The sequence below is a fragment of the Lonchura striata genome, chromosome 5 (assembly GCF_050655825.1).
Source record: "Lonchura striata isolate lonStrDom1 chromosome 5, ASM5065582v1, whole genome shotgun sequence".
NCBI lineage: Eukaryota > Metazoa > Chordata > Aves > Passeriformes > Estrildidae > Lonchura > Lonchura striata.
The window spans coordinates 21,686,332-21,709,404 of record NC_140707.1 but is presented as its reverse complement, the minus strand read 5'-3'; the positions used below and the strand labels follow the sequence as shown (position 1 = coordinate 21,709,404).

Sequence of the window (23,073 nt, the reverse complement as noted above, 5' to 3'; positions counted from 1 at the left end):
CCCCGGCTGCGCGGCTGCTGCAGGGGCCCCGTCTCACCTGCCCGGGCCCGAGTGACAACGAGCTGGGAGCCCACGGCGTCCTGCAGCTCTGCCAGCAGCTCCGGCATCCCGCCTGCCCGCTGCGGAGCCGGGGCCGAGTGAGGGCCCTGCCACCTTCCCTTCCGTGCCCGGCATTCCCGAGCCGGGCAGCCGAGGCTGCGGGACAGGCAGGGCCGCAGCGGCACCTCCCTCCCTGTCGGGGTCACTGGGCAAGACTCCAACAGTGTGGAAGTCCTTTTTCCCTAGCCCGGCCGCTGAAGAAGAGGTCTGGAATGCGTGAAGATGACTTTTCAAAGTTGTTTCTTTTTCCTTATCTGCAATAGATTCTTTCTGACCTGCCGACGTCCAGCTAGCACAGAAGCCGTGGCAGTCTCCTTCCCGCCCCAGGAGGCTCCCACATTATATACCCAGATTTACGTGTACCATGTTTACAATTCCTGTACCAACACCTAAAATCTACGTTGGACAAGGTGTCCCTATCCTAAACCAATAGAAAAGTGTCACTACCACACCGAGACATGGAGGACAAGAAGAAGGAAGAAGAAGCTAGGGCACACCCAGATTCCTCCATCTTGTACCCCTGAATTTCATTCTAAAAAATCCCAAAATTCTACTTTTCCACCCTGTGTCAATTTCCTTATTACATCATTCAAACCCTTTTTGCTTGTAATTCCTCATGTAAGGTCGGCAGCCTCTGCCACGGGCTAAAATGGAATCCACAGGTGTTTTCCATTTGCTGCCAAGGTTGCTGGGCTCTTTGCCAGGGGCTCGAGTCATCCGGGGCAGCCAGAGGGATGCTCTGGACTCTGACAGCTCCCCACAAGCTCCAGCGCCTTCTCCCCTTCTCCTGCCTCCTCCACGCCCAGGCTGAGCACGGACGGCTTCAGCCAGGCCCTGCTGCAGGACCTGGACGCCCTCCGGGCTCTGCAGCCCGCCCTGAAGATCGGGAGCCTCCTGGAGCACGACGTGCCGCAGCCAGGGGCCATGGCCCGGCTGCCCTGCCACCGCGGGCTGCTGCCGGGGGGCAGGAAGGCGCTCCCCTCCTTCTGGAGACCTCCCCTCCTTTAGGAAAAGTCCTTCCAACAACCAGAGCCCTTCCCAGCCCAGCTCTCGGCGCTGAGAGTGGGGCTGAGCCCGCCCCACCCGCGGGGCACAGGGAGGAGATCCTGCTCCCTCTGCGGGGTGGGCTCCGGCTCCTGCCCTCTCCCTTTTCCCCTCGCTGCTGCTGGCAACACTTCTGTGCATTTGGCAGTGATAAATAAAGGCCCTGCAGACAATCCCAGCAATGCTCCTGTGCTCTCCCCCCTCAGGCCACCATCCCCAGGGATGTGTTTCTGGTTCCAGTTCCTGCCTCACATCGCCAACGAAAGGCGTACATGGGATGGAAGTGCCAGCTCCAGAATGAGCTTCCAGGCCCGCGAGTGAGTTTCTGACCAGTTTGGCTTTTAATAGGAAAAATGGAAATTTACACGAAAATCAAAGGAAATCCCTACACAGGAGCTGCTTTCCTGCAGCGCTGGACAGCGAGGGATGACTTCCATGGGCAGGGCCAGACCTCCCTGGGGACAGGGCCCCACCGCACTGCCACACACGTGTCCCCAGGGCTGTGGCAGGGCCAGGACATCCTCATGGCAGTGTCCCCGGGGCGCTGCTGCCGACATCATCATAGTCCGTGTTCCCAGGGCTCTGAGCTGAGAAGTCTGTTGTTGCTCCTGGGGGACATGGAGGGGAACAGATCCCACCTTGGGGACAGCATGGAAAGGTGCCTGAGGGGGCAGGCAGCTCCGTGTCCCCCCGGACAGACCCCACCGGGGGTCTGACCACAGCACCCATGGATCTGTGCTGGGGCCCTGCCTGCCCCCACAGCCAAACCCTGCCCTGGAGTGGCTCTGCAGAGGCAACAGGGCACCTGTGAGCCCTCTCACCTGTGGGGAGGACACAGATCCCCTTCTGCTGTGCCACGCCCTCAGAGATGTCCCCAGGGCTGGGAGCAGAGGGCTCCTGTGGCACATCCAGGACATCGTCGTAGCCATCCGGGGTTCCTTGCTCGGGCCGGGCAGGGGGATCTGGGAAAATCAGAGGGGCCCATGGCAGTGACCAGTGTCCCTGGCAGGGATCTGGCTGGGCCATCCCCGCCAGCCTTTCCACTGGGCACCTGCTGGAGGCCCTGTGGTCCCACAGGGAAAGGCGTTGTCTCACTGCACACTAACAGGAGGGGGGGATTTGCCCCTCAGCCGCCCAGCCCGGGTGCGTCCCCTGTCCACAGCTCTCCCTGTTGGGTTCCTGCCCTGTGGCCCTACCTGGGGCTGCCTCGGTGTCACTCCCCTCCACGCTGTCCCCGGTGTAATATGGCAGCTTGTTCACCCATCCCTCCGACAGGGACCCTGCAGGGGACAAACAGGGACTTGAGGGTGGCTACAAGCAGCACCGCAGGTGACAGAACCTCACACCACAGAGCGGGGCTGCGGTGGCACCCAGGGACACCCACAGCCCATGGCCGGGAGCAACAGCAGGGCCACCAGGACCAGAAGTTGCCGTGGGGCTGTCAGGCAGAGCCTTCACTCCGAGCACAGCTGGGGCACAAGGGTGGCACCCACCTGGTGGAGTGGGCACCTCCTGGTACTCTGGCATGGCTTTGTAATCCAGCTCCTCGTAGACAGCATTGGAGATGGCATCTGCAGCTCGGCCAGGGCCTGGAACCAGATGCAGCACTTACCTGGGGCCCTGGGCCCCGTGGGTGGCACCGGGATCAGCCCTGGTCACCTTCAGAGCTGTTCCGCAGGACAGGAGCCCCTGGACCCCCAGACCGGATCTGTCCCCATTCCCCACACACCGGGACCCACCTCGGCGCCAGGCACGGGCACGGCACAGCAGCAGGGCCAGGGCACCCAGGGACAGGAACAGCAGCGTCCCCAGCACCACGCACAGCACAGTGGGCACAGACACAGTCCCCACGGCCACTGCTGAGGGCGTTCCCCTGGGGACACCTGTGGGGACACAGGCGGGCAGCGAGGGGAGGGCGATCCCAGCCAGCCTGCGGTGGGGGATGCAGGCACGGGCAGAGCTACCTGTGCTCCTGGCAGCCTCCGGATATGGGGTAGTGTGTCCCTCAGAGGTGCCATCACTGTCCTCTGCACACTCCACTTGGGCGTAGCCTCCAGTGCCACAGCTCTGCAGGTGCCAGGGGGCCGAGGGGCACCCCCAGAGCGAGCGGGCCCCTTCCTCACAGCCCACCCAGGCCAGCCACGCAAGGGACGGCTGCTGGGTGGGGACAGCCGAGAGCCAGCCCCGGTGCCCACAGCCCAGCTGGCGGCAGACGGCGGCGGCGGTGCCGGTGCTGGTGCCGTCGGCGCAGACGCGGCCCCAGGTGCCGTTGTAGGACACCTCCAGGTAGCCCCGGCAGCGCCCAGGGCCTCCTGCCAGCCGCACGGAGAGCTGCTCTGCAAGGGGTGCAGGGGGGTCACGGCACGGCCAGGAACCCCCCGGGGCCTCTGCCGGGCCCTGACCTTGGGGTGCCCGGCACCGACCTGAGCAGACGGCCCCTGCCCCGCCACCAGGCCCGCACTCGCGCCGTTCCGTGCGCCCGCATTCCCAGAGAGACTCCTCGGAGCCGGAGCAGTCGGGCACGTACGGCCACAGCGGCCCCGTGCCGGCACCGAAGCGCGCCCGGCTCGGGGCCTCCAGCGCCGTGCCACAGCCCAGCTCCCGGCACACAACGGCGGCGTCCTGCAGCTCCCAGCCTTCCTGGCACACGGAGCTCCAGCTGCCCCCGGAATAGACCTCCACGCGCCCGGCACAGCGCCCAGAGCTCCCCGCCAGCCTCACCTGCCGGCTGCCTGTGGGCATGGAAGGAATGGGCTGGGGGGGCTGACTGGGGCACCCACACCTCTGGCCCTTCTCGGGACACCCACCTGAGCACACAATGTAGTTCCCATGACGGATGTCAGCTGGTGCAGTGGTGATGAACTCATTTTCATACCAAAAATTATCATCATCAATTCTCCCACTGGTCAACGTGGTGGTCATGTCCATGATGGTTTGAATCACCCTTTCTATGTCGGATCTCTCCGTCGTGTTGACATCCAACATGCTGATGTTACCATGGACAGCATCCGTCCTGTCCAGTCCTCCACAGCCCAGCTCCCGGCACACTTTGGTGAAATTCCGTACGAGCAAAACCTCTCCGGGCACACGGTGCCAGGCCCCAGTGTCTGCGGCCACCTCCAGAAACCCATCACACCGGGACTCGCCCCCCACCAGCTGCAGGGACACAACACTGCCTGTAAAATGGTCGGACTCAGTCCTTCATCCCAAAATATTCCTGCGTCCACAGCTGCCAATTCTTAGCAGAGTCCCAAAACCCCGTAAGGCTCCTCGCAGAGCCGCCTTGCACACCTGAGCACTTGACGGCGGCGGCGTTTCCGGGCACACAGGGCGGCTTCCCCAGCACGGCCACGGGGCACTCGCCCGGGTGCCGCTCGCTCCCGCGGCAGCCGAAGGCGTCCGGCCGCAGCGGCCCCTCCCCGCTGCCGAAGGAGCCTCCCGGGGGCACGCTGGAGGCGCGGCCGCAGCCCAGGTGCCGGCACAGGACGTGCGCATCGGCCAGGTCCCACTCGCTGGCGCACACGGATCCCCACGTGCCCCTCACGGCCACCTCCACTCGCCCGGAGCATCCCGAGCTGCTGTTCCCCAGCCGGAAGCCCGAGTAGGCTGCGGCACGAACAGCGGTCAGGGGGGCGATGCCGCACGGACCCCAACAGCTCCCGCTGTCCCCAGCACTTACCGGAGCAGATGACGCTGGCGGGGCCGGCGCAGCCCTGGCTGTGGGACGGACGCCGGGCACACGCACTGAGCAAGGACTCGGTGCCATTGCACTGGAAGCCACCGTCCCAGAATGATCCTGATCCTCGCCCAAATCGAGCGCTGCCAGGGAAGGCGAATGCCTCACCACAGCCCAGCTCCCTGCACACCACCTGGGCTGCCTTCATGTCCACCTGATCCTCACAGACACCGACCCAGGCCCGGCCCCGACGCACCTCCAGTTGCCCGGCACAGTCTCCATCACCTCCCACTAGCCGGGAGAATCCTGCAGGACCAGTGTCAAGGGATGCGCAGGCATTGCCCCATGCCCCCATAAGCAAAGCTCCTACCTTGGCAGACAACAGCAGTCTCCCAAGAATGGTCGGTGCAGTTATAGGGTCCCCAGCCACGGATTTCACAGTCCCAGAGCGTGGACTCGAGCCCACTGCAGTCCACCAAAGCCAGGTTGAACAGCCCATCCCTAGTGCCGAAACTTTCACGGGCAAAGTAGGCACCGGAAGCCGAGCCACAACCCACATGCTGGCAAACCACCTCGGCGTCCTCCATGTCCCAGTCGTTGTCTCCCACCGAGCCCCACTCTCCCTGCAGCTTCACCTCCACCCTCCCTGCACAGGGACTGCTGCCATCCGCCAGCCTCAGCTCCACGGCATCTGCACAGGGGCAGAGGAACGACTCAGACCTTCCCTGGGTGCTCCAGCACAATGTCGCTGTCCCAGCACGGCCAGCGTGTCCCCTCACCTGTGCAGGTCACCCCCACATCCCGCTCGTGGCCGCAGAAGTGTTGTCCCCATCCAAAGTGCGGACATTCCTCCAGCGCATTCTCGGTGCCCCGGCAGAAGGAGGGCTGCAGCCAGATCCGCCCGCTGCCCTGCCCGAACGGGGCGTACGGGGACGCCCTGGCCACCCGGCCACAGCCCAGCTGCCGGCACACCACCGCGGCCCAGCGAGCTTCCCAGTCGAAATCGAAGACGCACACGGAGCCCCACTCCCCGCCGTGCTTCACCTCCACGCGCCCGGCACAGCGCCCGCCGCCGCCCACCAGGCGCAGCTGCCCGGAGCCCGCGGCACGGAGGCTGCTGAGCCGGGCCCGCCACCGCCGCGGGCCCCGCTCCCGCCCGCCCGCCACTCACCCGCACACAGCCGCACGCACACCAGCAGCCCCAGCGCCGCCACCGGCCCCATGGCCACCGGCCCCACGGACACCGGCCCCACGGACACCGGCCCCACGGACACCGGCCCCGAGCCGGCGCAGCCGGGGCAGCTCTCGCAGGCCTGCGCCCGAGCCAATGCAGGCAGCAGCACCGTGGCAGCCTTTATCATGCCCTCATCTCCCGGCTCCGGGGCCGCGGCCTCCAATAACCTGCTCCGTGCCCAAATATGAGCCTCGCCTGCGCTTCTGGCGTCACACACTTCGCCACAGTGGGCTGCCACCCGGATGTCCCCGGGGGGAGACAGCCCCCCCCACAAACTGCACCTGCCCTGCGGGGGCCCTTCCTCCTCCATCCCCCGTACCTCCAACGCTGCTGCCAGAGCCCGACAAGAGCCATCCCGGTGGCGATGACAGGCTTCAGCCCACATCCTACCAAGACCTTCCACGGGACCACATCTAGCTCGGGCACCTGCCAAGCTCAAAGGCCCCACGCTCGGGGCGCTCCCCTCGCGGCTGCTCGCAGCCCCCGCGGGGGGTGGCAGCAGCCCCCGGCTCCGCGCGGCGCTGCCAGGTGCCAGCTCCCCGGTCCCTCGCGGCGGCGCTGGCACATGGCGCTGCTGCCGCGGCCGCGGCCCCGCGCTCGCCTCGCCGCCAGGGCAGGAAGGAGGCGGTCACCCCCCGCCGGCTCCCGGCGGCGCCGGCGACCGCACGCGCCTCCCGACACCTGCGCTGCCGCCGATAACGCCGCCGCTCCGCCGCCCCTGCCCCGCCGCTCCGGGCCCCTGCGGCTCGGCAGCCGCGCTCGGCGGCAAACTGCCCGCTCTCACCCTGCACCGCGCTCCCTGACACCACTGGCCCCACGCACCGATCCACTTGCGCCGCTGACACCGACGCCCCTTCCAGCTGCGGCTCCTCTCACTCACGCTGGCCCCGGAGCTTCCCGGAACACCGGCTCCGACTTCCACACCTCACGTTCCCTCACCCCTTTCAGCCCACCTTTCCCATGGTACATTGTCTCCCTCCGTAAATCCACGGGCTGCAACCGCAGGAATACAAAAACGACCACAACTGCTTCCTCCCACGACTGTCCCAGGAAACGTAAAAGGGCTTTGACACCCTCACATTGCAAGCATAAAAAAATCCACACGAAAGTCTCTCTTCCTCCTGATCCCCGTATCCCGCTGTCACTCTCAGGGGGTCCCTCACCCGGCCGGGATCCCGCTTTCCCCGGCCCTTCCTTACGCGAACGATCGGCACTTCCCGGTCTCTCGTGCCGGGCTCCCCCGCGGAGCAAACGCCGCAGCGGGAACCGCAGCTGCTCCCCACCCAGCGGCACCGCAGCAATTCCCCACGGGCAGAACGTCCCGGTCCCTCGCTGCGCGGCGGCGGCGGGAGCCGCCCTGCCCCGTCCCCCCGCGCTGCCGGGCACCGCGGCCCCGGGCAGTGTCCGGGGCTGCTCCGCTCACACACGCCCGCACCGCGCGGAGCCCACACCGGGCCGGGCCGGTGCGGGCCACAACAGGAGGGCAGCGGCGGCGGGCGCGGCTGCGCGGCTGCTGCCCCGGCCACGCGGGACAGGAGCTCTCCGACCCCACGGATACCTCCGCGGGCCCGCGGTGGGCTCTGAGATTCTCTCCCGAGGGCTCTGGTCGGGCTGCGCTCTTGCCGCCTCAGCAGCCCCTGCTGCTGCGAGCCCCTCAGCCGCTGCTCCGCCCTTCCCACCTGGAGCAGCCGAGCGAGCCGAGGCCAAAGCCCTCCTTCCCTGTTTCCCTCGCTCCCGCAGGCCGGGCAGCTGCCGGCTGTCGGCCGCCTCCCGCCCGGCCCCGGCTGCGCGGCTGCTGCAGGGGCCCCGTCTCACCTGCCCGGGCCCGAGTGACAACGAGCTGGGAGCCCACGGCGTCCTGCAGCTCTGCCAGCAGCTCCGGCATCCCGCCTGCCCGCTGCGGAGCCGGGGCCGAGTGAGGGCCCTGCCACCTTCCCTTCCGTGCCCGGCATTCCCGAGCCGGGCAGCCGAGGCTGCGGGACAGGCAGGGCCGCAGCGGCACCTCCCTCCCTGTCGGGGTCACTGGGCAAGACCCCTACAGTGTGGAAGTCCTTTTTCCCTAGCCCGGCCGCTGAAGAAGAGGTCTGGAATGCGTGAAGCCGACTTTTCAAGGTTGTTTATTTTTCCTTATCTACAATAGATTCTTTCTGACCTGCCGAGGTCCAGCTAGCACAGAAGCCGTGGCAGTCTCCTTCCCACCCCACCCGAGGCGGCTCCCACATTATATACCCAGATTTACGTGTACCATGTTTACAATTCCTGTACCATTGCCTAAAATCTACGTTGGACAAGGCGTCCCTATCCTAAACCAATAGAAAAGTGTCACTACCACACTGAGACATGGAGGACATGTAGGAGGAAGAAGAAGCTAGGGCACACCCAGATTCCTCCATCTTGTACCCCTGAATTTCATTCTAAAAAATCCCAAAATTCTACTTTTCCACCCTGTGTCAATTTCCTTATTACATCATTCAAACCCTTTTTGCTTGTAATTCCTCATGTAAGGTCGGCAGCCTCTCCCACGGGCTAAAATGGAATCCACAGGTGTTTTCCTTTTGCTGCCAAGGTTGCTGGGCTCTTTCCAGGGGCTCGAGTCATCCAGGGCAGCCAGAGGGATGCTCTGGACTCTGACAGCTCCCCACAAGCTCCAGCGCCTTCTCCTCTTCTCCTGCCTCCTCCACGCCCAGGCTGAGCACGGAGGGCTTCAGCCAGGCCCTGCTGCAGGACCTGGACGCCCTCCGGGCTCTGCAGCCCGCCCTGAAGATCGGGAGCCTCCTGGAGCACGACGTGCCGCAGCCAGGGGCCATGGCCCGGCTGCCCTGCCACCGCGGGCTGCTGCCGGGGGGCAGGAAGGCGCTCCCCTCCTTCAGGAGACCTCCCCTCCTTTAGGAAAAGTCCTTCCAACAACCAGAGCCCTTCCCAGCCCAGCTCTCGGCGCTGAGAGTGGGGCTGAGCCCGCCCCACCCGCGGGGCACAGGGAGGAGATCCTGCTCCCTCTGCGGGGTGGGCTCCGGCTCCTGCCCTCTCCCTTTTCCCCTCGCTGTTGCTGGCAACACTTCTGTGCATTTGGCAGTGATAAATAAAGGCCCTGCAGACAATCCCAGCAATGCTCCTGTGCTCTCCCCCCTCAGCCCACCATCCCCAGGGATGTGTTTCTGGCTCCAGTTCCTGCCTCACATCGCCAACGAAAGACGTACATGGGATGGAAGTGCCAGCTCCAGAATGAGCTTCCAGGCCCGCGAGTGAGTTTATGACCAGTTTGGCTTTTAATAGGAAAAATGGAAATTTACACTGAATTCAAAGGAAATCCCTACACAGGAGCTGCTTTCCTGCAGCGCTGGACAGCGAGGGATGACTTCCATGGGCAGGGCCAGACCTCCCTGGGGACAGGGCCCCACCGCACTGCCACACACGTGTCCCCAGGGCTGTGGCATGGCCAGGACATCCTCATGGCAGCGTCCCCGGGGCGCTGCTGCCGACATCATCATAGTCCGTGTTCCCAGGGCTCTGAGCTGACAAGTCTGTTGTTGCTCCTGGGGGACATGGAGGGGAGCAGATCCCACCTTGGGGACAGCATGGAAAGGTGCCTGAGGGGGCAGGCAGCTCCGTATCCCCCCGGACAGACCCCACCGGGGGTCTGAGCACAGCACCCATGGATCTGTGCTGGGGCCCTGCCTGCCCCCACAGCCAAACCCTGTCCTGGAGTGGCTCTGCAGAGGCAACAGGGCGCCTGTGAGCCCTCTCACCTGTGGGGAGGACACAGATCCCCTTCTGCTGTGCCACGCCCTCAGAGATGTCCCCGGTGCTGGGAGCAGGGGGCTCCTGTGGCACATCCAGGACATCGTCGTAGCCATCCGGGGTTCCTTGCTCGGGCCGGGCAGGGGGATCTGGGAAAATCAGAGGGGCCCATGGCAGTGACCAGTGTCCCTGGCAGGGATCTGGCTGGGCCATCCCCGCCAGCCTTTCCACTGGGCACCTGCTGGAGGCCCTGTGGTCCCACAGGGAAAGGCGTTGTCTTGCTGCACACTAACAAGACGGGGGGATTTGCCCCTCATCCCCCCTGCCCGGGTGCGTCCCCTGTCCCCAGCTCTCCCTGCTGGGTTCCTGCCCTGTGGCCCTACCTGGGGCTGCCTCGGTGTCACTCCCCTCCACGCTGTCCCCGGTGTAATACGGCAGCTTGTTCTCCCATCCCTTGGACAGGGAACCTGCAGGGGACAAACAGGGACTTGGGGGTGGCCACAAGTGGCACCGCAGGTGACAGAACCTCACACCACAGAGCGGGGCTGCGGTGGCACCCAGGGACACCCACAGCCAATGGCCAGGAGCCACAGCAGGGCCACCAGGACCTGGAGTTGCCATGGGGCTGTCAGGCAGAGCCTTCACTCCGAGCACAGCTGGGGCACAAGGGCGGCACCCACCTGGGGGAGTGGGCACCTCCTGGTACTCTGGCATGGCTTTGTAATCCAGCTCCTCGTAGACAGCGTTGGAGATGGCATCTGCAGCTCTGCCAGGGCCTGGAACCAGATGCAGCACTTACCTGGGACCCTGGGCCCCGTGGGTGGCACCGGGATCAGCCCTGGTCACCTTCAGAGCGGTTCCACAGGAAAGGAGCACCTGGACCCCCAGACCGGATCTGTCCCCATTCCCCACACACTGGGACCCACCTCGGCGCCGGGCACGTGCACGGCACAGCAGCAGGGCCAGGGCACCCAGGGACAGGCACAGCAGCGTCCCCAGCACCACGCACAGCACAGTGGGCACAGACACAGTCCCCACTGCCACTGCTGAAGGCGTTCCCCTGGGGACACCTGTGGGGATACAGGAGGGCAGCGAGGGGAGAGGGATCCCAGCCAGCCTGCGGTGGGGGATGCAGGCACGGGCAGAGCTACCTGTGCTGCTGGCAGCCTCCGGATATGGGGTAGTGTGTTCCTCAGAGGTGCCATCACTGTCCTCACACTCCACTTGGGCGTAGCCGCCGGTGCCACAGCTCTGCAGGTGCCAGGGGGCCGAGGGGCACCCCCAGAGCGAGCGGGCCCCGTCCTCACAGCCCACCCAGGCCAGCCACGCAAGGGACGGCTGCTGGGTGGGGACAGCCGAGAGCCAGCCCCGGTGCCCACAGCCCAGCTGGCGGCAGACGGCGGCGGCGGTGCCGGTGCTGGTGCCGTCGGCGCAGACGCGGCCCCAGGTGCCGTTGTAGGACACCTCCAGGTAGCCCCGGCAGCGCCCAGGGCCTCCTGCCAGCCGCACGGAGAGCTGCTCTGCAAGGGGTGCAGGGGGGTCACGGCACGGCCAGGAACCCCCCGGGGCCTCTGCCGGGCCCTGACCTTGGGGTGCCCGGCACCGACCTGAGCAGACGGCCCCTGCCCCGCCACCAGGCCCGCACTCGCGCCGTTCCGTGCGCCCGCATTCCCAGAGAGACTCCTCGGAGCCGGAGCAGTCGGGCACGTACGGCCACAGCGGCCCCGTGCCGGCACCGAAGCGCGCCCGGCTCGGGGCCTCCAGCGCCGTGCCACAGCCCAGCTCCCGGCACACAACGGCGGCGTCCTGCAGCTCCCAGCCTTCCTGGCACACGGAGCTCCAGCTGCCCCCGGAATAGACCTCCACGCGCCCGGCACAGCGCCCAGAGCTCCCCGCCAGCCTCACCTGCCGGCTGCCTGTGGGCATGGAAGGAATGGGCTGGGGGGGCTGACTGGGGCACCCGCACCTCTGGCCCTTCTCGGGACACTCACCTGAGCAGGTGATGGCCATCTCCTCCAGGATGCCCTTCAACGGAGGGCCCATCCCTGAGACATCACCCATCTCCTCCAGCTGGTCATCCATCCCCTCAGTGCTGCTGGTCAGTGCAGAGCCCACGTCCAAAATGCTGTCCATGTCTTCAGCCCTGATGTCCACCTGGCTGGGGCTGCTGCTCAATGCAGCAGCCGTACCCAAGGCAGAGTAAACATCCCTGGGTAGGCCACAGCCCAGCATGGCACATACCACATTGACATCCCATGACTGCCACTGCTCCAGAGGCACACGGCGCCAGGCTGGGCTGGTTATGGACTCCTCCAGCCGCCCATCACACAAGCTCTGACCATCCACCAGACGCAGGGTCGTGACAAAGCCAACGCCTGCAAATTCACCAGCAGAGCCACGGGGCTGTAGGACCAACTGAAAACAGCACTTCAGTCCAAAATACCACTGCATCCACTGCTCCCAGTGTTAGGGAGGGTCCCAAAAGCCCTTAAGCTCCTCGCAGAGCCGCCTTGCACACCTGAGCACTTGACGGCGGCGGCGTTTCCGGGCACACAGGGCGGCTTCCCCAGCACGGCCACGGGGCACTCGCCCGGGTGCCGCTCGCTCCCGCGGCAGCCGAAGGCGTCCGGCCGCAGCGGCCCCTCCCCGCTGCCGAAGGAGCCTCCCGGGGGCACGCTGGAGGCGCGGCCGCAGCCCAGGTGCCGGCACAGGACGTGCGCATCGGCCAGGTCCCACTCGCTGGCGCACACGGATCCCCACGTGCCCCTCACTGCCACCTCCACTCGCCCGGAGCATCCCGAGCTGCTGTTCCCCAGCCGGAAGCCCGAGTAGGCTGCGGCACGAACAGCGGTCAGGGGGGCGATGCCGCACGGACCCCAACAGCTCCCGCTGTCCCCAGCACTTACCGGAGCAGATGATGCTGGCAGGGCCGGCGCAGCCCTGGCTGTGGGGCGGACGCCGGGCACACGCACTGAGCAAGGACTCGGTGCCATTGCACTGGAAGCCACCGTCCCAGAATGATCCTGATCCTCGCCCAAATCGAGCGCTGCCAGGGATGGCGAGTGCCTCACCGCAGCCCAGCTCCCTGCACACCACCTGGGCTGCCTTCATGTCCACCTGATCCTCACAGACACCGACCCAGGCCCGGCCCCGACGCACCTCCAGATGCCCGGCACAGTCTCCATCACCTCCCACTAGCCGGGAGAATCCTGCAGGACCAGTGTCAAGGGATGCGCAGGCAGTGCCCCATGCCCCCATAAGCCCAGCTCCTACCTTGGCAGACAACGGCAGTATCCCAATAATGATTACTACCGTTATAGGGTCCCCAGCCACGGATCTCGCAGTCCCAGAGCGTGGATTCGAGCCCACTGCAGTTCACCAGGACTAGACTGACCAGCCCATCCCTTGTGCCGAAAATGTCACGGGCAAAGTAAGCACCGGAAGCCGAGCCACAGCCCAGCTGCTGGCAAACCACCTCGGCGTCCTCCATGTCCCAGACGTTGTCTCCCACCGAGCCCCACTCTCCCTGCAGCTTCACCTCCACCCTCCCGGCACAGGGACTGCTGCCGCCCGCCAGCCTCAGCTCCACGGCATCTGCACAGGGGCAGCGGCACGGCTCAGACCTGCCCACGATGCTCCAGCACAACGTGGCTGTCCGAGCACGGTCAGCGTGTCCCCTCACCTGTGCAGGTCACCCCCACATCCCGGTCGTGGCCGCAGAAGTGCCGTCCCCATCCAAAGTGCGGACATTCGGCTAGCGAATATTCGAAGCCCCAGCAGAAGTGTGGCTGCAGCCAGATCCGCCCGCTGCCCTGCCCGAACGGGGCGTACGGGGACGCCCTGGCGACCCGGCCACAGCCCAGCTGCCGGCACACCACCGCGGCCCAGCCAGCTTTCCAGTCGTAGTCGAAGACGCACACGGAGCCCCACTCCCCGCCGTGCTTCACCTCCACGCGCCCGGCACAGCGCCCGCCGCCGCCCACCAGGCGCAGCTGCCCGGAGCCTGCGGCACGGAGGCTGCTGAGCCGGGCCCGCCACCGCCGCGGGCCCCGCTCCCGCCCGCCCGCCACTCACCCGCACACAGCCGCACGCACACCAGCAGCCCCAGCGCCGCCACCGGCCCCATGGCCACCGGCCCCACGGACACCGGCCCCACGGACACCGGCCCCACGGACACCGGCCCCGAGCCGGCGCAGCCGGGGCAGCTCTCGCAGACCTGCGACCGAGCCAGTGCAGGCAGCAGCACCGGGGCAGCCTTTATCAGGCGCCTCATCTCCCGGCTGCGGGGCCGGTGCCTCCAATAACCTGCTCCGTGCCCAAATATGAGCCTCGCCTGCGCTTCTGGCGTCACACACTTCGCCACAGTGGGCTGCCACCCGGATGTCCCCGGGGGGAGACAGCCCCCCCAAACTGCACCTGCCCTGCGGGGGCCCTTCCCCCTCCATCCCCCGTGCCTCCAACGCTGCTGCCGGAGCCCGACAAGAGCCATCCCGGTGGCGATGACAGGCTTCAGCCCACATCCTACCAAGACCTTCCACGGGACCACATCTAGCCCGGGCACCTGCCAAGCTCAAAGGCCCCACGCTCGGGGCGCTCCCCTCGCGGCTGCTCGCAGCCCCCGCGGGGGGTGGCAGCAGCCCCCGGCTCCGCGCGGCGCTGCCAGGTGCCAGCTCCCCGGTCCCTCGCGGCGGCGCTGGCACATGGCGCTGCTGCCGCGGCCGCGGCCCCGCGCTCGCCTCGCCGCCAGGGCAGGAAGGAGGCGGTCACCCCCCGCCGGCTCCCGGCGGCGCCGGCGACCGCACGCGCCTCCCGACACCTGCGCTGCCGCCGATAACGCCGCCGCTCCGCCGCCCCTGCCCCGCCGCTCCGGGCCCCTGCGGCTCGGCAGCCGCGCTCGGCGGCAAACTGCCCGCTCTCACCCTGCACCGCGCTCCCTGACACCACTGGCCCCACGCACCGATCCACTTGCACCGCTGACACCGACGCCCCTTCCAGCTGCGGCTCCTCTCACTCACGCTGGCCCCGGAGCTTCCCGGAACACCCGCTCCGACATCCACACCACACGTTCCCTCACCCCTTTCAGCCCACCTTTCCCATGGCACATTGTCTCCCTCCGTAAATCCACGGGCTGCAACCGCAGGAATACAGAAACGACCACGACTGCTTCCTCCCACGACTGTCCCAGGAAACGTAAAAGAGGTTTGAGACCCTCACATTGCAAGCAGAAAAAAATCCACACTAAAGCCTCTCTTCCTCCTGATCCCCGTATCCCGCTATCACTCTCAGGGGGTCCCTCACCCGGCCGGGATCCCGCTTTCCCCGGCAATTCCTTACGCGAACGATCGGCACTTCCCGGTCTCTCGTGCCGGGCTCCCCCGCGGAGCAAACGCCGCAGCGGGAACCGCAGCTGCTCCCCACCCAGCGGCACCGCAGCAATTCCCCACGGGCAGAACGTCCCGGTCCCTCGCTGCGCGGCGGCGGCGGGAGCCGCCCTGCCCCGTCCCCCCGCGCTGCCGGGCACCGCGGCCCCGGGCAGTGTCCGGGGCTGCTCCGCTCACACACGCCCGCACCGCGCGGAGCCCACACCGGGCCGGGCCGGTGCGGGCCACAACAGGAGGGCAGCGGCGGCGGGCGCGGCTGCTGCCCCGGCCACGCGGGACAGGAGCTCTCCGACCCCACGGACACCTCCGCGGGCCCGCGGTGGGCTCTGAGATTCTCTCCCGAGGGCTCTGGTCGGGCTGCGCTGTTGCCGCCTCAGCAGCCCCTGCTGCTGCGAGCCCCTCAGCCGCTGCTCCGCCCTTCCCACCTGGAGCAGCCGAGCGAGCCGAGGCCAAAGCCCTCCTTCCCTGTTTCCCTCGCTCCCGCAGGCCGGGCAGCTGCCGGCTGTCGGCCGCCTCCCGCCCGGCCCCGGCTGCGCGGCTGCTGCAGGGGCCCCGTCTCACCTGCCCGGGCCCGAGTGACAACGAGCTGGGAGCCCACGGCGTCCTGCAGCTCTGCCAGCAGCTCCGGCATCCCGCCTGCCCGCTGCGGAGCCGGGGCCGAGTGAGGGCCCTGCCACCTTCCCTTCCGTGCCCGGCATTCCCGAGCCGGGCAGCCGAGGCTGCGGGACAGGCAGGGCCGCAGCGGCACCTCCCTCCCTGTCGGGGTCACTGGGCAAGACCCCAACAGTGTGGAAGTCCTTTTTTCCCTAGCCCGGCCGCTGAAGAAGAGGTCTGGAATGCGTGAAGATGACTTTTCAAAGTTGTCTATTTTTCCTTATCTGCAATAGATTCTTTCTGACCTGCCGACGTCCAGCTAGCTCAGAAGCCGTGGCAGTCTCCTTCCCGCCCCACCCGAGGCGGCTCCCACATTATATACCCAGATTTATGTGTACCATGTTTACAATTCCTGTAACATGGCCTAAAATCTACGTTGGACAAGGTGTCCCTATCCTAAACCAATAGAAAAGTGTCACTACCACACCGAGACATGGAGGACAAGAAGGAGGAAGAAGAAGCTAGGGCACACCCAGATTCCTCCATCTTGTACCCCTGAATTTCATTCTAAAAAATCCCAAAATTCTACTTTTCCACCCTGTGTCCATTTCCTTATTACATCATTCAACACCTTTTTGCTTGTAATTCCTCAAGTAAGGTCGGCAGCCTCTGCCACGGGCTAAAATGGAATCCACAGGTGTTTTCCATTTGCTGCCAAGGTTGCTGGCCTCTTTCCAGGGGCTTGAGTCATCCAGGGCAGCCAGAGGGATTCTCTGGACTCTGACAGCTCCCCACAAGCTTCAGCACCTTCTCCTCTTCTCCTGCCTCCTCCACGCCCAGGCTGAGCACGAGGGGCTTCAGCCAGGCCCTGCTGCAGGACCTGGACGCCCTCCGGGCTCTGCAGCCCGCCCTGAAGATCGGGAGCCTCCTGGAGCACGACGTGCCGCAGCCAGGGGCCATGGCCCGGCTGCCCTGCCACCGCGGGCTGCTGCCGGGGGGCAGGAAGGCGCTCCCCTCCTTCAGGAGACCTCCCCTCCTTTAGGAAAAGTCCTTCCAACAACCAGAGCCCTTCCCAGCCCAGCTCTCGGCGCTGAGAGTGGGGCTGAGCCCGCCCCACCCGCGGGGCACAGGGAGGAGATCCTGCTCCCTCTGCGGGGTGGGCTCCGGCTCCTGCCCTCTCCCTTTTCCCCTTGCTGTTGCTGGCAACACTTCTGTGCATTTGGCTGTGATAAATAAAGGCCCTGCAGACAATCCCAGCAATGCTCATGTGCTCTCCCCCCTCAGCCCACCATCCCCAGGGATGTGTTTCTGGCTCCAGTTCCTGCCTCACATCGCCAACGAAAGGTGTACATGGGATGGAAGTGCCAGCTCCAGAATGAGCTTCCAGGCCTGGGAGTGAGTTTCTGACCAGTTTGGCTTTTAATAGGAAAAATGGAAATTTACACTGAATTCAAAGGAAATCCCTACACGGGAGCTGCTTTCCTGCAGCGCTGGACAGCGAGGGATGACTTCCATAGGCAAGGCCAGACCTCCCTGGGGACAGGGCCCCACCGCACTGCCACACACGTGTCCCCAGGGCTGTGGCAGGGCCAGGACATCCTCATGGCAGCGTCCCCGGGGCGCTGCTGCCGACATCATCATAGTCCATGTTCCCAGGGCTCTGAGCTGAGAAGTCTGTTGTTGTTCCTGGGGGACATGGAGGGGAGCAGATCCCACCTTGGGGACAGCAAGGAAAGGTGCCTGAGGGGGCAGCAGCTCCGTGTCCCCCCGGACAGACCCCACCGGGGGTCTGACCACAGCACCCATGGATCTGTGCTGGGGCCCTGCCTGCCCCCACAGCCAAACCCTGCCCTGGAGTGGCTCTGAAGAGGCAACAGGGCGCCTGTGAGCCCTCTCACCTGTGGGGAGGACACAGATCCCCTTCTGCTGTGCCACTCCCTCAGAGATGTCCCCAGTGCTGGGAGCAGGGGGCTCCTGTGGCACATCCAGGACATCGTCGTAGCCATCCAGGGTTCCTTGCTCGGGCCGGGCAGGGGGATCTGGGAAAATCAGAGGGGCCCATGGCAGTGACCAGTGTCCCTGGCAGGGATCTGGCTGGGCCGTCCCCGCCAGCCTTTCCACTGGGCACCTGCTGGAGGTCCTGTGGTACCACAGGGAAAGGCGTTGTCTCGCTGCACACTAACAAGAGGGGGGATTTGTCCCCTCAGCCCCCCAGCCCGGGTACGTCCCCTCTCCCCAGCTCTCCCTGCTGGGTTCCTGCCCTGTGGCCCTACCTGGGGCTGCCTCGGTGTCACTCCCCTCCACGCTGTCCCCGGTGTAATACGGCAGCTTGTTCTCCCATCCCTTGGACAGGAAACCTGCAGGGGACAAACAGGGACTTGGGGTGGCCACAAGCGGCACCGCAGGTGACAGAACCTCACGCCACAGAGCAGGGCTGCGGTGGCACCCAGGGGCACCCACAGCCAATGGCCAGGAGCCACAGCAGGGCCACCAGGACCTGGAGTTGCCGTGGGGCTGTCAGGCAGAGCCTTCACTCCGAGCACAGCTGGGGCACAAGGGCAGAACCCACCTGGAGGAGTGGGCACCTCCTGGTACTCTGGCATGGCTTTGTAATCCAGCTCCTCGTAGACAGCGTTGGAGATGGCATCTGCAGCTCTGCCAGGGCCTGGAACCAGATGCAGCATTTACCTGGGACCCTGGGCCCCGTGGGTGGCACCGGGATCAGGCCTGGTCACCTTCAGAGCTGTTCCACAGGACAGGAGCACCTGGACCCCAGACCGGATCTGTCCCCATTCCCCACACCGTGACCCACCTGGGCGCCGGGCACGGGCACGGCACAGCAGCAGGGCCAGGGCACCCAGGGACAGGCACAGCAGCGTCCCCAGCACCACGCACAGCACAGTGGGCACAGAAACAGTCCCCACGGCCACTGCTGAGGGCGTTCCCCTGGGGACACCTGTGGGGACACAGGCAGGCAGCAAGGGGAGGGGGATGCCAGCCAGCCTGCGGTGGGGGATGCAGGCACGGGCAGAGCTACCTGTGCTCCTGGCAGCCTCCGGATATGGGGTAGTGTGTTCCTCAGCGGTGCCATCACTGTCCTCCTCACACTCCACTTGGGTGTAGCTGGCGGTGCCACAGCTCTGCAGGTGCCAGGGGGCCGAGGGGCACCCCCAGAGCGAGCGGGCCCCGTCCTCACAGCCCACCCAGGCCAGCCACGCAAGGGACGGCTGCTGGGTGGGGACAGCCGAGAGCCAGCCCCGGTGCCCACAGCCCAGCTGGCGGCAGACGGCGGCGGCGGTGCCGGTGCTGGTGCCGTCGGCGCAGACGCGGCCCCAGGTGCCGTTGTAGGACACCTCCAGGTAGCCGTGGCAGCGCCCAGGGCCTCCTGCCAGCCGCACGGAGAGCTGCTCTGCAAGGGGTGCAGGGGGGTCACGGCACGGCCAGGAACCCCCCGGGGCCTCTGCCGGGCCCTGACCTTGGGGTGCCCGGCACCGACCTGAGCAGACGGCCCCTGCCCCGCCACCAGGCCCGCACTCGCGCCGTTCCGTGCGCCCGCATTCCCAGAGAGACTCCTCGGAGCCGGAGCAGTCGGGCACGTACGGCCACAGCGGCCCCGTGCCGGCACCGAAGCGCGCCTGGCTCGGGGCCTCCAGCGCCGTGCCACAGCCCAGCTCCCGGCACACAACGGCGGCGTCCTGCAGCTCCCAGCCTTCCTGGCACACGGAGCTCCAGCTGCCCCCGGAATAGACCTCCACGCGCCCGGCACAGCGCCCAGAGCTCCCCGCCAGCCTCACCTGCCGGCTGCCAGTGGGCATGGAAGGAATGGGCTGGGGGGGCCTGACTGGGGCACCCGCACCTCTGGTCCTTCTCGGGACACCCACCTGAGCAGGTGATGTAGTTCCCATGAGGGATGTCAGCTGGTGCAGTGGTGATGAACTCCTTTTCATACCAAAAATTATCATCATCAATTCTCCCACTGGTCAGCGTGGTGGTCATGTCCATGATGGTTTGAATCACCCTTTCTATGTCGGATCTCTCCGTCGTGTTGACATCCAACATGCTGATGTTACCATGGACAGCATCCGTCCTGTCCAGTCCTCCACAGCCCAGCTCCCGGCACACTTTGGTGAAATTCCGTACGAGCAAAACCTCTCCGGGCACACGGTGCCAGGCCCCAGTGTCTGCGGCCACCTCCAGAAACCCATCACACCGGGACTCGCCCCCCACCAGCCGCAGGGACACAACACTGCCTGTAAAATGGTCGGACTCAGTCCTTCTTCCCAAAATATTCCTGCGTCCACTGCTGCCAATTCTTAGCAGAGTCCCAAAAGCCCGTAAGGCTCCCCGCAGAGCCGCCTTGCACACCTGAGCACTTGACGGCGGCGGCGTTTCCGGGCACACAGGGCGGCTTCCCCAGCACGGCCACGGGGCACTCGCCCGGGTGCCGCTCGCTCCCGCGGCAGCCGAAGGCGTCCGGCCGCAGCGGCCCCTCCCCGCTGCCGAAGGAGCCTCCCGGGGGCACGCTGGAGGCGCGGCCGCAGCCCAGGTGCCGGCACAGGACGTGCGCATCGGCCAGGTCCCACTCGCTGGCGCACACGGATCCCCACGTGCCCCTCACTGCCACCTCCACTCGCCCGGAGCATCCCGAGCTGCTGTTCCCCAGCCGGAAGCCCGAGTAGGCTGCGGCACGAACAGCGGTCAGGGGGGCGATGCCGCACGGACCCCAACAGCTCCCGCTGTCCCCAGCACTTACCGGAGCAGATGACGCTGGCGGGGCCGGCGCAGCCCTGGCTGTGGGACGGACGCCGGGCACACGCACTGAGCAAGGACTCGGTGCCATTGCACTGGAAGCCACCGTCCCAGAATGATCCTGATCCTCGCCCAAATCGAGCGCTGCCAGGGATGGCGAGTGCCTCACCACAGCCCAGCTCCCTGCACACCACCTGGGCTGCCTTCATGTCCACCTGATCCTCACAGACACCGACCCAGGCCCGGCCCCGACGCACCTCCAGTTGCCCGGCACAGTCTCCATCACCTCCCACTAGCCGGGAGAATCCTGCAGGACCAGTGTCAAGGGATGCGCAGGCAGTGCCCCATGCCCCCATAAGCCCAGCTCCTACCTTGGCAGACAACGGCAGTATCCCAGCGATGGATGCTGCTATTATATGGTCCCCAGCCATGGATCACGCAGTCCCAGAGCGTGGCCTCGTGCCCACTGCAGTCCACCTCAGTCAGGCTGATGAGCCAGTCCCCTACACCAAAGGTGTCACGAGCGAAGTAGGCTTCGGAAGCCGAGCCACAGCCCAGCTCCTGGCAAACCACCTCGGCGTCCTCCATGTCCCAGACGTTGTCTCCCACCGAGCCCCACTCTCCCTGCAGCTTCACCTCCACCCTCCCGGCACAGGGACTGCTGCCATCTGCCAGCCTCAGCTCCACGGCATCTGCACGGGGGCAGCGGCACGGCTCAGACCTGCCCACGATGCTCCAGCACAACGTGGCTGTCCCAGCACGGCCAGCGTGTCCCCTCACCTGTGCAGGTCACCCCCACATCCCACTCGTGGCCGCAGAAGTGCCGTCCCCATCCAAAGTGTGTACACTCTGCCAGCACATTTTCAGCTCCTCGGCAGAAGAAGGGCCGCAGCCAGATCCGCCCGGTGCCCTGCCCGAACCGGGCGGACAGGAACGCCCTGGCCACCCGGCCACAGCCCAGCTGCCGGCACACCACCGCGGCCCAGCGAGCTTCCCAGTCGTAGTCGTAGACGCAGACGGAGCCCCACTCCCCGCCGTGCTTCACCTCCACGCGCCCGGCACAGCGCCCGCCGCCGCCCACCAGGCGCAGCTGCCCGGAGCCTGCGGCACGGAGGCTGCTGAGCCGGGCCCGCCACCGCCGCGGGCCCCGCTCCCGCCCGCCCGCCACTCACCCGCACACAGCCGCACGCACACCAGCAGCCCCAGCGCCGCCACCGGCCCCATGGCCACCGGCCCCACGGACACCGGCCCCACGGACACCGGCCCCACGGACACCGGCCCCGAGCCGGCGCAGCCGGGGCAGCTCTCGCAGGCCTGCGCCCGAGCCAGTGCAGGCAGCAGCACCGGGGCAGCCTTTATCAGGCGCCTCATCTCCCGGCTGCGGGGCCGGTGCCTCCAATAACCTGCTCCGTGCCCAAATATGAGCCTCGCCTGCGCTTCTGGCGTCACACACTTCGCCACAGTGGGCTGCCACCCGGATGTCCCCGGGGGGAGACAGCCCCCCCCAAACTGCACCTGCCCTGCGGGGGCCCTTCCTCCTCCATCCCCCGTGCCTCCAACGCTGCTGCCGGAGCCCGACAAGAACCATCCCGGTGGCGATGACAGGCTTCAGCCCACATCCTACCAAGACCTTCCACGGGACCACATCTAGCTCGGGCACCTGCCAAGCTCAAAGGCCCCACGCTCGGGGCGCTCCCCTCGCGGCTGCTCGCAGCCCCCGCGGGGGGTGGCAGCAGCCCCCGGCTCCGCGCGGCGCTGCCAGGTGCCAGCTCCCCGGTCCCTCGCGGCGGCGCTGGCACATGGCGCTGCTGCCGCGGCCGCGGCCCCGCGCTCGCCTCGCCGCCAGGGCAGGAAGGAGGCGGTCACCCCCCGCCGGCTCCCGGCGGCGCCGGCGACCGCACGCGCCTCCCGACACCTGCGCTGCCGCCGATAACGCCGCCGCTCCGCCGCCCCTGCCCCGCCGCTCCGGGCCCCTGCGGCTCGGCAGCCGCGCTCGGCGGCAAACTGCCCGCTCTCACCCTGCACCGCGCTCCCTGACACCACTGGCCCCACGCACCGATCCACTTGCACCGCTGACACCGACGCCCCTTCCAGCTGCGGCTCCTCTCACTCACGCTGGCCCCGGAGCTTCCCGGAACACCGGCTCCGACTTCCACACCTCACGTTCCCTCACCCCTTTCAGCCCACCTTTCCCATGGTACATTGTGTCCCTCCGTAAATCCACGAGCTGCAACCGCAGGAATACAGAAACGACCACGACTGCTTCCTCCCACGACTGTCCCAGGAAACGTAAAAGGGCTTTGAGAACCTCACATTGCAAGCAGAAAAAAATCCACACTAAAGTCTCTCTTCCTCCTGATCCCCGTATCCCGCTGTCACTCTCAGGGGGTCCCTCACCCGGCCGGGATCCCGCTTTCCCCGGCCCTTCCTTACGCGAACGATCGGCACTTCCCGGTCTCTCGTCCCGGGCTCCCCCGCGGAGCAAACGCCGCAGCGGGAACCGCAGCTGCTCCCCACCCAGCGGCACCGCAGCAATTCCCCACGGGCAGAACGTCCCG

At 66.7% G+C, this 23,073-nt stretch overlaps 5 protein-coding genes across 5 annotated transcripts in view; all 5 read right to left on the bottom strand.

Annotated features, from left to right (window-relative positions):
• Nucleotides 1-23,073, bottom strand: part of LOC110467579 (DNA repair protein RAD51 homolog 1) — a 346,458-nt gene that overhangs the window by 58,034 nt on the left and 265,351 nt on the right. The gene's annotated exons all lie outside the window — the stretch shown is intronic.
• On the bottom strand, nucleotides 1,466-5,019 carry LOC146767291 (scavenger receptor cysteine-rich domain-containing protein SCART1-like). The gene is made up of 9 exons (XM_085581384.1): nucleotides 4,435-5,019; nucleotides 3,951-4,319; nucleotides 3,567-3,875; nucleotides 3,108-3,479; nucleotides 2,883-3,026; nucleotides 2,637-2,732; nucleotides 2,340-2,423; nucleotides 1,965-2,105; nucleotides 1,466-1,781 (listed from the first exon to the last, which is right to left on the bottom strand). The coding sequence occupies exons 1-9, from the start codon at nucleotides 4,907-4,909 to the stop codon at nucleotides 1,666-1,668; spliced, it is 2,106 nt and encodes a 701-aa protein (XP_085437510.1). The 5' UTR covers nucleotides 4,910-5,019; the 3' UTR covers nucleotides 1,466-1,665.
• LOC146767290 (uncharacterized) lies at nucleotides 5,384-9,122 on the bottom strand. The gene is made up of 3 exons (XM_085581420.1): nucleotides 8,680-9,122; nucleotides 7,874-8,059; nucleotides 5,384-5,924 (listed from the first exon to the last, which is right to left on the bottom strand). The coding sequence occupies exons 1-3, from the start codon at nucleotides 9,117-9,119 to the stop codon at nucleotides 5,534-5,536; spliced, it is 1,017 nt and encodes a 338-aa protein (XP_085437546.1). The 5' UTR covers nucleotides 9,120-9,122; the 3' UTR covers nucleotides 5,384-5,533.
• LOC144246520 (scavenger receptor cysteine-rich domain-containing protein SCART1-like) lies at nucleotides 9,298-15,357 on the bottom strand. Its single transcript, XM_085581414.1, has 10 exons — nucleotides 13,866-15,357; nucleotides 13,474-13,794; nucleotides 13,065-13,385; nucleotides 12,698-13,000; nucleotides 12,310-12,624; nucleotides 10,718-12,166; nucleotides 10,472-10,567; nucleotides 10,175-10,258; nucleotides 9,800-9,940; nucleotides 9,298-9,586 (listed from the first exon to the last, which is right to left on the bottom strand). The coding sequence occupies exons 1-10, from the start codon at nucleotides 14,278-14,280 to the stop codon at nucleotides 9,501-9,503; spliced, it is 3,531 nt and encodes a 1,176-aa protein (XP_085437540.1). The 5' UTR covers nucleotides 14,281-15,357; the 3' UTR covers nucleotides 9,298-9,500.
• On the bottom strand, nucleotides 17,163-22,024 carry LOC146767289 (scavenger receptor cysteine-rich domain-containing group B protein-like). Its single transcript, XM_085581415.1, has 8 exons — nucleotides 20,520-22,024; nucleotides 20,132-20,446; nucleotides 19,644-20,016; nucleotides 18,804-19,567; nucleotides 18,579-18,722; nucleotides 18,336-18,431; nucleotides 18,040-18,123; nucleotides 17,163-17,805 (listed from the first exon to the last, which is right to left on the bottom strand). The coding sequence occupies exons 1-8, from the start codon at nucleotides 20,944-20,946 to the stop codon at nucleotides 17,186-17,188; spliced, it is 2,823 nt and encodes a 940-aa protein (XP_085437541.1). The 5' UTR covers nucleotides 20,947-22,024; the 3' UTR covers nucleotides 17,163-17,185.